Source organism: Melozone crissalis, unplaced genomic scaffold, assembly GCF_028551555.1.
Source record: "Melozone crissalis strain CALT ecotype California unplaced genomic scaffold, PUWL_Pcris_2 ptg000023l_1, whole genome shotgun sequence".
Taxonomy (NCBI): domain Eukaryota; kingdom Metazoa; phylum Chordata; class Aves; order Passeriformes; family Passerellidae; genus Melozone; species Melozone crissalis.
In genome coordinates this window covers 39,541,825-39,557,521 of record NW_026535801.1, presented here as the reverse complement: position 1 = coordinate 39,557,521, position 15,697 = coordinate 39,541,825, and the positions used below count along the sequence as shown (strand labels likewise).

Sequence of the window (15,697 nt, the reverse complement as noted above, 5' to 3'; positions counted from 1 at the left end):
AAACCTCAATATTACCAGGCAAGGACACACTGGGCTTTTTGCTGCCATTTTCCTGCTAATTACAACTGAATTTTAAAATTGACTATTGATTCACGATGAGAGCTGCCCCTTTTTTTCTGCTGCTCTCATCCAGGGTGGTGAATGGGCTTTTTCTGGGCCTTTATTTTTCCCCTCCACTTTTCATCTTCCCACAAGCCAAAGCTCTTAATGGCTGGAGAAGGGAATTGCTGAGAGCTTTAAGTGCCACTGGTGTCCCTCAAGCTGTGCAAAGAAATAAACAGATAAATGAGCCCTCTGGGCTGTGGAGGCAGCTCCAACAACACAAACAAAAGGGGATGGGGGTGTATTTTCCTTTAAATTCTAGGAATTTTTTTCCCCTGGTGATTCCATGATGGCATTACAGTTTGCTGAGGGATTTTACACAAATCACTGAAAAAAAGGGAAAGTCTGGACTTAAAACTATCAGAAAACTGGGCTCTGATTTCCTGGAGAGTGATCCCAAACATTGTCTGCACAGGGAAAAGGGGTGGAAAGCCTACAGGATCTGCTTTTATGCAGTATTTGGAATTTTCCAATGTTTTCCAGCTCACAATAGAAAGAGAAGCAAAAATACACAAATAAAGAAAAAAAAAATAGAGCAAAAATACAAAAATCATTGCAAGAATTCTCCATTTCCACCTGGAATCCAACATTCCCCCCTGCTATCCAACATTTCCACCTGGTATCCAACATTGCCCCATGGAATCCAACACTTCCACCTGGAATCCAACATTCTCACCCGGTATCCAACATTCCCCCATGGAATCCCAACATTCCCACCTGGGATCCAACATTCCCCCATAGAATCCAACATTCCCACCTGGGATCCCAACATTCCCACCTGGAATCCAACATTCCCACCTGGAATCCCAACGTTCCCCCATAGAATCCAACATTCCCACCTGGAATCCAACATTCCCCCATGGAATCCAACATTCCCCCATAGAATCCAACATTCCCACCTGGGATCCAACATTAATCCAACATTCCCACCTGGGATCCAACATTCCCCCATGGAATCCAACATTCCATACTGGAATCCAACATTCTCACCCGGTATCCAACATTCCTATCCTGGAATCCAACATTCCCACCTGGAATCCAACGTTTCCCACCTGGAATCCAACATTCCCACCTGGAATTCAACATTCCCACCTGGAATCCAACATTCCCCCGTGGAATCCAACATTCCATACTGGTATCCAACATTCCCACCTGGAATCCAACATGTCCACCCTGGGATCCAGCATTCCCACCTTATCATCCAGCTGCCTGTAGAGGCTGGCGATCTCCTCGTCGTATTTCTGCTTCTCCTCCGTGGAGATGCTGGCGACCACGGGGGTGATGTTATCAATGATCGGGGTGTTATCACAAGGCTCCAGGTTCTTCTGGTCCTTGGCACTGATCTGCTCCTCCTCGGGCACAGCTTCTCCTGCAGGGACACAGCTCATGGAAATCCTGCAATCCCAAATCCAGGGATTCTCCAGGATGGGCGTTCCTGGTCAAGGAAGGGCTTTGTGCCACTTCCAGGGATACAAATGACGAGGAAAAGCTGTGGGGAGGTGGCCACCCTCGTGAGGGTGATGATCCCATGGGAATGCAAACTCCATGTGATACCTCAGGGTTTAGATTTTATAGTTTTCAGCCCCTGTGCTGCTTTAGTGAGCAGCTCTGAGCTTCACATTCAGCGTTGCTGAGCTCTGTGCACAGAGCAGGGAGACAAAACAATTCCTGCTCCAGCTGGGCACCGAGGACAAATGACCCAAATCTCAGGTTTGTGCTCCCAAAAGCACAACCAACTGTGGGAGAGGTTTTACAGCAGCTTCTGTGAGCGGCAGAGAAGTTTGACAAGAGGATCCATTTTTACCCCTGAAAGAATTTTCTACCAAGGTCTTTGACACAGAAACCAAGAAAGGAAGAAGGATAAATAAGAGAAACCTGCAGCTGCCTCTTCCAATGAGCATTTTGTTTGTTTCTCGTGACCAATGAGTAAAGTGTAAACTTGGGGGTTTTGTAAGAATGCATAAAAAGCACTCATGCTAGAATAAAACCAGCTAAAAGCCTTCTGAAAATGGAGTGTGTTGCTTTGTGCTGTCTCTGTCCCAACTACAACAAACCCCGTGGGCTGCAGAGAGAAAAACAAGCAGGGTGGGAGTGCAGGGGCTAAAGCTGGAATGGGACAATGAACTGCAAGGTGCAAATGGAGCAGAACTGATCCCAGGGAGAGACCCCGGCAGCGCTCGTGCATTTTGGGGCCATTTTGGTTCATCTTGGGCGCAGCCCTGGCTGGGCTCTGGTGCTGCCCGAGGTGGATCCATGGAGGAGATGCTGTGAATGAATCCCTGCTTCATTCTGGGGCTCTGCCCAGCCCCTGCTCCAGGGCAGCCTGGACAAAGCATCACAGGGACTCTGTGAGCTCTTTTCCAACCTTGATGATCCCATAAAATCCAGCAGCAGGTTGAACACTGAAAGCACAGAACCCCTGGCTCTCCTTTCACTCCCTTGATAGTCAGGATTAGCTCCGTGGATAAACAGAGGGGCAAAAAAGCAGGGAAACCCCCCAAATTCCAGCCTAAAATCTGCTGGCATTTAAATATCTCTTCCTCCAGAATGGACCAGCACAGCCATGTTTAAAACAATATTCAACTTTCACCTTGCACATTCCAGCACAAACACCAACTTCCAGAGGTTGCCTGTGCACAGCAGACACAATTCCTACAAAATCCCCATCCCCAAGGAATATTTCCTTCAGGAACAGCCCTGGGCTACAATTACAGGCTCAGAGATGAGGGATGGGTGAGCTGCTCATGGCAGAAATTAAATCCACCCTCACCAGAGGCTGGGGAAGCCCCTGGATGCTGCACACATTGCTCAGGGGGTGGCAAAGTTACAGTTTTATTCCTTTTCCAGGAAAAATCTCCAATATTTTATCTCCTGAAAGCTTTACCAGCCATTCCTCTTGCCAGTTTATCTCACTGGCAGGGGAACAGGACCAATAGATCAGAGCCCAGAAAGGACGAGTGAGGCCCCAGAGCAAAACAAAAAGGGCAAGAAAAAGCACAGGATGATTTTTTTTTTCCCTGCTGAAAGCATGGAAAAAGTGGAATTTGAAATCAAGCAGCATCACCTCCCTCAAGGTACCTGACTCCAAATGTTTCCTGGCCTATTTCTGGAAGCTTGATGGTATTTTCTATTATTAATGAGGGAAATGGGAATTGATTTTTTGCTCTTAGAGCAGGGAAGGAAAGGTGGGTTTGGTTGGAATGCAGAGCCTTGTACACAAAAAAATGTTCCTCAGGCTGTGGAGAATCCACCAGGATAAACATTTTGGGATTAAACATTCCCAAAAAGAATGTTTAATTTCTTATTCATTGGATGAGAGCCTCCTGCCTGTACAACACAAAAAAATTGGGTATTTGGAAGGTGAAATGCTCAGCTCACCCACTCCCTGCCACCCTTTTCTTTTGCAGAATAAATCCTTAATTCCTGAAATAAATAAACTGCTGGAATATTGTCTAAGATGGGATTGCTGGGACAGTTCCCTTTGTTAAAAGCCTCCATCCTTCCAGAGGATGGGAGGTCAGACAAGAAATCAATAATCTTGTGAATGCATTGCTGGGTAACAGCAGCACTCAGGAGAGGAGAAGGATATTTAAACAAAAGGATCCATCCAGGCTTTTGTAAAAAAAAAAAATAAGCTTTGGATTGGGTTTTTTGTTGTTGGTTGATTTTTTAAAATGTAAAATAAACAATTCAAGCTAAGGCTGGTTTGCTAAAATTGTCTGCCAGTGTTCCAGATTAAATTACATTTTTAAAATTTGATTTTCAATAAAAATTCTTTCACTTGTGTGAATCCATATTCTACCTCCTGTACCATCCTACAGCTGATGTCACAACCTGCCCTGAACAGCAATTCCCCACGTTTCTAATCAGAAAATTGGCTGATCTCAACAAAAATTTTCATGTAGCAGTCACAGGAGCAGACAAATGGTGATTCTTCTAAGCATATGCCACTCCCTGTCATCGTACTAAAGGACTAATTAGTCTAATGTGAAATTCAATTAAAAAAAATCCCCAAACCCAAGGTCCAATTACCTTAAAGCACAATGATTCTCATGCCTGAGGAGCAGAGTTATTTAAAAAAAACACCCCAAATATAATGACATTTTTCCTTTTTTTATTACTATCATTAACAACATTAACATTAGCGATTCCTCCTGTGTTCTCTGCCGCGAAATCACCAATTTTGGCATTTTCACTGGTTTCTCCCACAAATGGCTGCTGGTTTGCCTGGTTTTTGCTTATTCACCTTCCATTATTACTATGAACAGTGAGTTATAATGTGAGTTTAGATGCAGTGGCCAGACACAATTAATAAAAATTGTGATTTAGGGCAAGAATTCAACACAGACACATCCAGCCCCCGGTTTTTGGCACCTACCATTCCTCCACCTGTTCAGCTCCAGCTCCAGGTGCTGGATGACATTCTTTAAACTCTTGTTTTTGTCCTTCTCCTTCTCGTACTTCTTCTTCCACTCCTCTGCTGTCAGCTCCAGGTTCACAGACACCGTGTTCTTGATGGTCTTGGCCCTGCAAACAAATCCCAGGGCAGCTGCTTTGGGGTTTCCATCCCAGTGCAACAGCAAGGATTGGGGGTTTTTCCATCATACAGAGGGGAATGAGCGGGGAAATTGTGGATTTCCCATCCCTGCAAGTGCCCAGGGTGGGGAGGGGAGAGGAAAGGAAGAAAGGAAAGGAAAGAAGAAAAGGAAGAGGAAAGAGGAAAGAGGGAAGAGGAAAAGGAAAGAGGAAAAGGGAAAGGGAAAGGGAAAGGGAAAAAAGGGGAAAAAGGGGGAAAAGGGGAAAAAGGGGAAAAAGGGGAAAAAGGGGAAAAAGGGAAAAAGGGAAAAGGAAAAAAGGAAAAAAGGAAAAAAGGAAAAAAGGAAAAAAGGAAAAAAGGAAAAAAGGGAAAAGGAAAATAAAGGGAAAAGGAAAAAAGGGAAAAAGAAAATAAAGGGGAAAAGGGAAAAAAGGGAAAAAAGGGAAAAAGAAAAGAAGGAAAAAAAGGGAAAAAGGAAAAAAGCGAAAAAGGAAAAAAGGGAAAAAGGAAAAAAGGGAAAAAATGGGAAAAGGAAGAAAAGGGGAAAAGGCAAAAAAGGGAAAAAGGCAAAAAAGGGGAAAAGGCAAAAAAGGGGAAAGGGAAAGAAGGAAAGAAGAAGGAAAGAAGAAGGGAAGAAGAAGGAAAGAAGAAGGAAAGAAGAAGGAAAGAAGAAGGAAAGAAGAAGGAAAGAAAGAAGTTCCTGCCTCCCTAGGCAAAAATATCCCAAATTTCAAGCCTCCTAACAACCAGCACCACTTTATTATTCTGAAAGTGCTCAGCTCCAACCCAACCCAACCCAACCAATTGTGCCAGGAAATGCAAAGCAAGCAGAAAACAATGCCCAGCACCTACTCCAGCAAATCCACCCTGAAAAGGGAAACCAAACCAATCACTATGAATTAAGAAAGCCTCAGATCTTTGCCCTTCACTGTTCAGACTGAGTCCCTTCAAATGCCTCCAGTGTTGTTGAATAAAGCAGATAAGGAAAAGGATAACAGATGAACCCTCAGCAGTTTATAAAGCTCCAGAGATTTGCACTCTGTGGCAAGCAGGACTTTTATTACCATAAAAGTATTTTTTAAATAATCTTGTGCTTTTAAAATAATTTCCTGATGGTCAGGGTTTACATTTTGTCTCTGCTAAAAGCACAGCTCAAGTTTCCACTCATTTAACTGTACCAGGGATAAAAAATCCCCACCACACCAGGAAGGTTCTCTTGATGATGGATGAAGCCCTTACTGACAACCACAATTAAAAATGAGATAAAAACACGAGGAAAGATGGAGTAGAAAAAGAAAAAGCTGATTCACTACTATCAAAGGAGCACTTGTACAGTTTGATTGGTACAAGAGCTCCTCTGAAGATGGATTTCATCCCTGACATTTATTTTAATGGTGACATAACTCTTTCTTTTCCCAGGAAAAATCAGCAATCGGCCACGAGTCATGGACCTTCCCTTTAATGCCAACAGCTCCTCAGTGGTGTCACATCAGAAAAATGAGACACAACAACCCAAGAGCCTGGGAAAAAAACCCATTTCCACCATTCCCACCCAAAATCCTGCCAGAGAAAGTTGTGCATGGATAACCCATGGGCTGCTCTGCACAGAGCACCAGTCCTCCCAGGGAAATACAAATTATTTCCTTCCTGACAATTCAGAATTCCTGGAAATTCAGTTGCTGAACTTGAGGAACTCCTCACAAATATTTCCCTGTTTCCCCAGTTCTTGCACTGCCATCCTGGTCCTCAGTGAGGATCAGCCCCACAATGTTCCTGCTCCCAGGAAACTGTTGAATATTCAGCCAGGATGTGCAGAGCCAGTCAGAAAACTGCCTTGCCCCAAAAAAAGGGCAAATTTTACTCATTATGGAAAGAGGAATGAAACCAGGGGGAATGTAAACTGAAACTGAACTTGGAAGCTGCAGTTCAGAGTTGTTCATGCTCTTGGTTTCATTCCTGCATCTCAGGATGCTTGGTTTTGCTCAACACATGATCTGATCAGTACAAGTTTGGATCTTCAGTAGCTAAAAACCATGTTCAGCTCACAATGGGGAAAAAAATCTACAAAGCAACTCTTTAACCTGATTTTGCTCATGGCCACTGCCTCTTTTTGCAGTCCAGAAGCTCCACATGGTGGAAAACAACCCAATTTTAAACAAATACAAGGCTACTGTATCCTCAAACTGTTCACCTCTCTTTAAACACTCCTAACTTGCCAGTATTTTTCCTTTCTGCTACTACACAAATCAAACAAAACAAGTAATTTTCCAAAGGATCCCAGTTCTCCTCAATTACCACAAAAGCAGTAATTACATAATGAGCCTGACCTATTTCTGCAAACCTTCCCAATGCATTTCATATCACTCTTGTCAATAAACACACAAGGAAGAGAAATTTCCCTCTGGATCCTTCCATAATTTTTGTTCCTAAATTGTCCAGATCTTCCAAACATCAGGTCCATGAGCTACCATGGCAAGCTCTCAAAGCTGTCAATATCACAGAGCCCACTCTCTTTAATTTTCCTAATTTTCAGAGATATTTTTACAACCGTAACAATGATCCCTGAGGTGGAATTGAAGGAGAAGACAACTCTTAAAAGCATCAACAGCACTGTTAGACAAAGCAAAACTGAATTTTTCCACAGAAAATTGCCCAGTGCCTTTACATTTCTTAGCAGGCCAAAAAAGAAATGTGGTGGAAAACAACCCATTTTTACAGCCAGACAAATCTATTGTGTTCTACAACTGCTAAATTTTATTTTGCACAGTCCTAACTTGCTGGTGTTTTTTTTTCCTTTCTGCTACTAGACAAATAAAACAAAATTTGGATTTTCTGAATTCTCCAATAAAGCAAGACTGAATTTTTCAACAGGAAACTGCGCAGTGATTTTATCTTTTCCATAAAATTTCAAGGAATTAAGATAACATCTTAACTTTTCTGCAGGAAAATCAACCAGGAAGGAATTCAAGACTTTCTTAATGGATTGCCCAATCCTTCCCCACTTTTCAACCCCACTCTGCTCCCAAGCAGAGCAGCTGCTCCAAACATTAACCTCGATTTTCCTGGAGGATTTTTCAGGAATCAGTGGGAATAAAGAGCCAGCTCTCTGAAGCTCTCCAGATTTTTTTTACCAACGAAAGCTCTGGATTCCAAGGGAGGAGGGATGCACGCAGGCTGATCCCATGGGACTCACCTCTGGCCAAACATCAGGGTGGATTTGGTCTCGGCCTCGTTGAAGACGGAGGGGGAGCAGCAGATGACGATGGTGGTCCTGCAGTTCCCCCCCAGGGAATCCTGCAGGATCCTGGTCATTTTGCTGTCTCGGTAGGGAACGTGGGTTTTCTGATCCAAACACAAGCAAAAGACAAGAACAATTGGTTCAACCAGAGAGGAGGTGCCCCAGATTGCAAGGCAAGATGTGTTCCATTGCCATCTGTATGGCAGTTGTCTTCTGTCAAGTGGGCATTTTCCTTATCTCTTCCACAATCACTCCTCCCTCTGGGGGGACATCTGCTGATAACAGCCACTGAATGTCACTGCAGGGCTGATAAAACATCTGCTGATAACAGACCATTGAATGTCCCTGCATGGCTGATAAGAACTGCAGCATCCCACTGGGAGATGTGAGCCCAGAGGGAGGAGCCAAGCATTCCTACCTGGATATAATCTGGAGATTCTGGAACACCAGCCAAGCATTCCTGCCTGGATATAATCTGGAGATTCTGGAACACCAGCCAAGCATTCCTGCCTGGATATAATCTGGAGATTCTGGAACACCAGCACAGCTTCTGCACTGGATTGCCCAGAGGAACAGCAGCTGCCTCTTCTTCCCCTGGATCTTCAGAGGGACACTGCACCTTTCTGCAGGATCCCTGCTGCAGCAGAGCCACCCCTGACACTGCAGGAGCTCTGCAGCCACAATTCCAATGGGATTCTCCAGGATCCCTGCTGCAGCAGAGCCACCCCTGACACTGCAGGAGCTCTGCAGCCACAATTCCAATGGGATTCTCCAGGATCCCTGCTGCAGCAGAGCCACCCCTGACACTGCAGGAGCTCTGCAGCCACAATTCCAATGGGACTGCTGCCACCACCCTGACCCACAGGGTGTCTGGCTGTGCTCTGACTCTGTCAGTGTTTTAGGTTACTGCATTGTTTATTTTATCCTTTTATTTTCTTCCCTAGTAAAGAACTGTTATTTCCTGCTCCCATATTTTTTGCCTGAGAGGCCCTTAATTTCAAATTTATAGCAATTCAGAGTGGGGGATTAATTTTCTCCATTTCAGGGGAGGCTCTTGCCTTCCTTAGCAGGCACCTGCCTTTCCAAACTGACCAGGAGGTGAGTCCACGCTGGCAAGAGTCACAATTTGTTGTGATAGTGCCCGGATTTGGGAGCTGCTCCAGTGCCATCACTGAGAATTAATTCCTCATCTCGGGCAGAGCAGCCAAAGTGCCACTGGTTTGTGACAACATTTTGTTTGTTAATATTTAATTAACAGCCAGTATTTTCTCCCTTCAGAGCTGAAATGTTAGCTCCTTTTACTCCTTTCTTTTTTTTCATCTGTAGATGGCAAAGAAGCAGGTAAATAAACAAAATCCCCTCCTCACCCCCAGCCAGGATTACTTACAGTTCCCTCTGCCAAGGCCGAGATCACATTGCCCAGAGCAGACAAAGACTTATTGATATTTTTAGCTTCATCCAGAACTGCCCCCTCTGCTCCAGTTTTGCTGACCTGCAAAGAGAGCAGGAAGGAGTCGGGTTCTGCTCCAGCCCAAAGCTCCAGCCCTGCAAAGCTGCGCCTAAAGAGGCTCCTGGAGGAGCAAAACCCGGCTCAGCTCAGCGTGGGCCGGGAGAATTTTACATCAACTTTTTACATCCCAATTTTATATCAACTGTTATAACTTTTTTGGTAGTGTAAGACTGGAATAATTCCACTTTTCTCCCATTCCAAGAGCAAGCTGTAATTTTATTTTAATTCAGGGAGAATTCAGAAGTCTGTGCTCACCTGAGGATGTTTGGGAACCACTCCCAAGCCCAAGTTGTCCATACAGACAGGGAGCACCACCTCAGTGGCCCCAAAATGAGCATCTTGCCTTTTTATGGACCAAAAAAAAAATCAAAAATCATAGATTTTGTTCATGGCCACTGCCTCCTTTTGCAGGCCAAAAACAAGATGTGGTGGAAAACAACCCAATTTTCACAGCCAGACAAATGTATTGTGTTCTACACTGCTAAATTTTGTTTTACACAGTCCTAACTTGCTGGTATTTTTCCTTTCTGCTACTACACAAATAAAACAAAATTTGGATTTTCTAATGTATCCAAATACAGGATAAATCCATATATTTTTCTCTACATTAAAACTATCTCTACTTTCACCTAAAAATGCCCCATGACATGAAGGAAAAGCAGTTGTGTCTTTTAAGAAGACAACCTACCCAAGAAATTCATATTTCAGGTTTTCTGTACCAAAACAAACCACAAAAGTTGATTTTCCAGAGGAGAGGAGTGCCTGCCCAGGCCCTTATTTTGTAAACATCATAAGGAGATTTAATTTAACAAATCTATGCAATCGTAGACATTAACATAATTAATTACTCTGACAGATCACTTCTGCATTTTACCCATGGGTTATCAATTAACGTGTCCCAATGAGCAACTCAAAATCCCAATAAAGCTGATTTTGAACACTCCAAAAGAAATCACAGTGAAAATCTGGAAACATTTTTGCATTTCAGCATTGTTCTAAACCATTATTCTTTTGGAAAATAGATAAAAGTCATTTTCTGGGGTTTATTTTTCTACATTGGAAAGCAGAAATAATCACCACAATCAAGATTCAGGGAGCTTTGAGTAGACTTGAAAATAGCATTAACTGCTGGTATTTAATTAATTTAATTTGTGGAACAAATACAAAAAAACCTGGAAATGGGACATGACAATATAAGCAAGTTAAAATATGTCTAATTTGATAAATTTTATTTAAATTTTATACATATATTTAAATATAAATATTTTATATAAATAGATAGATATATTTAACTTATATTAAAATTCTTTCTATATCAAAAGATAGACATTTTAAATAATAATAATAATAATAATAATAATAATAATAATAATAATAATAATAATGCAATACAATTATAATTATTATAATTACAATAATATTTTTTATTATTATAAAATTATATTAAAAATACTTTTTTTTTTTCAGCTACACAGATGTAAATGCGAAGGCATATAACAACACACTGGTTCAACTCACTCCATTATAAATTCAGATTTTGGGAGAGTTGTCTTTCATGCCAATAACTCTGATCTGCTCCTTTTCTCCATCCCGTATTCAAAAATAAAAATTAAAATAGCCTTTTTAATGATAACCTAAGGTGAGAGCTCTGTGAGAAACCCTCCCATCCTCAGAGTGGGGTCCCAGTGGAGGAAAAAGGAGAATTTACCTTCTCACTGCCAGCCAAGTCCACCAGGTAGAGCTTCCCACTGAGCTTCTTCTCCGTTTCCACGTTCTCCTGCTTGATGTTGATGAGGAAGATGCTGTGGCTCCTCGAGCTGTGCTCGTTCATGTCTGGAATCACAGGGCACAGCTCCTGCTAAAAATGCCTTCCAGACCTGGCAGGGGATTCCATCCCCTCTGAACTCCCAAATCCCAGGGGAGATGGGCAGGTCCTGGTGTAACTCACAGGATTCAGAGAATCATCAGGTTGGGAGAGACCTTCAAGACCATGGAGTCCAACCCGGCCCCAGCACCTCAGCCAAACCCTGGCCCCCAGTGCCACATCCAGGCTTTGTTAAACACACCCAGGCATGGGGACTCCACCACCTCCCCGGGCAGAACTTTAGAACTTTATCCATTCCAGAGCTTTATCACTTTTTCCTGATATCCAACCTAAGCTTCCCTTGGCACAGCTCGAGGCTGTGTGCTCTGGTTTGTGTGTTTTGCCATCCCTGGAACCCAACCCAAGGCCCTGCTTTGCTGGGATAAACAGGCAGGGTTTGAAAAGTGCCCTGCGCTCCTTGGTTGCTGTTTGAGCAGGGAATTACAGCTCGAAGGAAAACGTAACTCCAGCATTTCTGCTCTTTCTAATTCCAAACTGTCCCCACTCCCAGCACCAGTCCCTGCTGGGATGGTTTATGGAGCAATTCCAGTCAATGCCAGGCCTGGAATTCCCAGTGCAGAGCTGAAAGTCACGGAGCTCCTGTACAAAGGCACGCTCAATACACTCAATTAACTGAGAGCGCTATAATTTCAGCAATTAAATCATCCACAAAGTCACTCCCAGGCCTTGGTGGGCAGGAGAACCCTGGATGCTATTTTTAGACTTTCTGTGATTTTAAGCACAAACCTTGAAAAAAACACTATTTTTGATCTGAGGATGTAGAGAAAGCTTCCAAAATTGATAAAAAACACTGAAATTACGGATGTGGAGTTTGACTAGAAGTGTGTAATACCACACAGTAGAAAATTTAGAGTTTAAGGTTTCAGAATACAGTTATATATATAAAACTAAGAGAAAAGTTTGAAAGCAGTAGCTAATTCTTCCCTTCACCTTCTTCTTCATAGGTGTGGGTAGTATATTTTATAATTAAGCAAAAAAATCCGCAATGCCAGACACAAATAATTAGCTATTAAGTTACAAATAAAAATAATTCAAGTGTCATTTCTTAATTTGATAGTTTTTCCTTCAAAAACCTTGTACAGATGGATACGAAATCATTTTTACGACTTATTGGCAAGTAATTATACAGATTTTAAAATTTTATTTATATAGTTTGATAATATACTATATTTGTTTTATTTATTTAGATACTTTATTATTATACAGTATTTTACTTATTAGTAAAATATTGTAGAATTCACAGCTGGAGTTTATTTTATTTATATAGTTTATTTATATAATTGTTTCTTTAATAATATACAATATTTATTTATTTATTTATATACTTTATTAGTATACAGTATTTTACTTAGGGTTTTTTTATTTTACTGTAGAACGCACAGCTTGGGAAACTGCAATATAAAAATATATATGGTATATATTTTAATATAAATACATAACTATAAAATATCTATTATTTAAATATATGAATATATTTTATATTTAAATATATAAAAACATAAAAATACATTTTGTATATAAAATATATAATATATATTACATATAAATAAAAATATTTTTTAAATTAAGACTTAATTATATTTGCTGTAGAACTCAGCAGCTCTCAGCTGTAGAACTCACAGCCTGGGAAACTGCAATATATATAACTGCAATAGTATATCTATTAATATATCTATATTATATCTATAGTATATATATATACACACATATATATATAATAATATATCTATATCTATATTATATCTATATTATATATCTATAATATATCTATAGTATATCTATAGTATATATATAGTATATCTATAGTATATCTATAGTATATATATAGTATATCTATATATATAGTATATATATAGTATATCTATATATCTACAGTGTATCTATTAATATAAATAAATAAATATAGAATATCTATTATATAAATATGCGAATATATTTTATATATCTAAAATGTAAACATATAAATCATACAAATCAAATAAATTTAAAATAGAAATTTAATTGTATTTGAAAATAAAACATATTCAAAAATAAACATACGAGTCTAACCACAAAACACCATCTCAAACACCTTCAGTCCCAACCTTGACAGAAACAACAACGCCAAGAACCAACGTTCAGCGGCGAGCTCAGAGCCTCCAAGGAGGATCCCTGAACCCCCTGAACCCCCTGAACCCCCTGGGGACACTCACTTGTCACAGCCACGTGCCTGTTGGCCTTCCCCTCGTCGATGACGTCCAGAACTTCCTCAGGGCTGGACACAAACCTCTCTGTACAGCCCTGGGGACAGGAGGGGCAGTCAGCAGTGTTCGTTTAGCACTAATGAGCACGGTAATTAGGAGAAGCATCAGCAGCCCCCAGGATCCCACAGACCCAACCCCGCCTCGGGGTGACTTCCAAAGAAACTTGGGAGCCAATTTCCTCCCACAGGGTTAAAGACTCAGTGAAATCCAGACCGAACAGCATGAAATTTTCCACAGAAAACATGGTGTTCCATGTTATTCCATGAAAAATTTCAATAACAACACATATTCCTAATTTGGGAATATTTAGATTTCATACCCAAGTTAATTTAATTTAATCAAACCCAAGTTAATCTTTCTCCCTCAAACTACAATACAACAAAGTCCTTCTCTCTCCATGCAATATTACTGAATAAATTATTTGATCAATTCCTTTTTTCTCCTCGAGCTGAGCATAAACAGAAAAATATTTTATATATATAATTTAGGCTCACATATGTTCACATGAAGCATATTGCATTCGAGTGAGGGCCCAGAAAGTCATCAAACAAATTCCTAACCCAACCAATCTGTTCTGAAATATTGAGAGATTACAGCGCCCATGCAGCAAAATATTAAAGAACAAAATTCCTCAAGTTGTTCTCTTTCATATCTGACATGAAAGGGGAATCCGAATGCTTAAAATTTAACAGCATCCTAACAAAATGGCAATGTTCAAAGTCAGGAGAATGAAACAAACATGATTCAAGCCCATTAATATTTCAGGAAACTTGTTTAAACCCAGGAGCCAACACGACTTGAACATTCAAGGCTTCAAACGGGAGTTGAATGATTTCAGCAAATAACACTGGGTGCAAATGCAAATGTGCAAATAAATGCATTTGTGGGAAAGAATGAAAGGCTGGGGGTTAAATTATTCTTTTACCTTAACATAGGGGACTCTGTTTTTATCTTCATGTACAGCAAGGTTTGTCTTGGACACTGGAGAGAGACGTGGAGATCATCAGGAATATTCCAGAAGTAATAAATAAATAAATCAATAAATCAATAAATAAAGTGTCAGCTCCAGGCTTGACAGACACATTTTGGGGATGGGAATCTGTATTTGAGATCTGCATTCAAAAAAAAACCCACAGAAATTCCCCACTCCTAATGAACCTCCAATATTTCCAACACACAGGAATAATTTCCTGCTCTGTCAATCTTGTACCTGCTCATTTAAATTTAACTTTGGGGCACAAAATCTTTTGTTTATTGCTTGGGTGAATTAAATAAACCCAGACTAGGCTGGGCTTTGGCAAAGCAAAGGAGACAGGAGAGCAGCCTGGAATTCAGAGCAGCTCAGAGCTACATTTGCAGACATTTCTACATTTGCAGACATTTCTACATTTACAAAAATTTCTACCTTTACACATGTGTCTCACTTTACACATATTTCTATGTTTACAGCCATTTCTACCTATACAGCCATTTCTATATTTACACATATTTCTACCTTTACACATATTTCTGCCTTTACAGCCATTTTTACCTTTGAAGCCATTTCTACCTATTCAGCCATTTCTACCTTTACAAACATTTCCACCTTTACAAACATTTCTACCTTTACAAACATTTCTGTTTACAGCCATTTCTACCTATACAGCCATTTCTACCTTTACAAACATTTCTACCTTTACAAACATTTCTACCTTTACACATATTTCTGTTTACAGCCATTTCTACCTATACAGCCATTTCTACCTTTAGAAACATTTCAATATTTACATATATTTCCACATTTAAAGCCCTTTCTGTCCCCACACTGATGAGCAAACCTCACTTTTATCACCACACAACCTGCAGAGACACGAGCTGTGAGAGAGGCAGATGCTCCCCACCACCCTCCCTGCCAGAAGCAGGGGATCACTCCAAACCACTCCCTGCATTGTGAATTTAATTTTTTCTCTAATTTTCCCTTGAAGAGCAGCCCTGGCCAAGCCCTGCCTGGCAGGCTGTGGGATCTCAGAGCTCTGTGATTCACAGCAGAGCTCGTGCTCTGCAGAGGCAGGTGCACAGCATCAGGTGCCTCAAACTGCCAAATTCTCCAGTTTAAATTTAATCCCCCCCCCCAGATAAAGTCACTGCTCCCCCCCAGGCTTTGGTGCATGGATGGAGCCAAGGCACTCAAATAAAACTCAGA

The 15,697-nt window shown here is 41.0% G+C and overlaps 1 protein-coding gene across 1 annotated transcript in view; it reads right to left on the bottom strand.

The window, feature by feature from the left end:
• Window positions 1-15,697, bottom strand: part of KIF5C (kinesin family member 5C) — a 77,746-nt gene that overhangs the window by 26,015 nt on the left and 36,034 nt on the right. Inside the window, 7 exon segments of the mRNA XM_054278544.1 lie at window positions 1,296-1,471; window positions 4,481-4,629; window positions 7,833-7,981; window positions 9,265-9,369; window positions 11,096-11,220; window positions 13,465-13,552; window positions 14,441-14,496. Of these exon segments, the coding sequence (XP_054134519.1) occupies window positions 1,296-1,471; window positions 4,481-4,629; window positions 7,833-7,981; window positions 9,265-9,369; window positions 11,096-11,220; window positions 13,465-13,552; window positions 14,441-14,496 (848 nt within the window).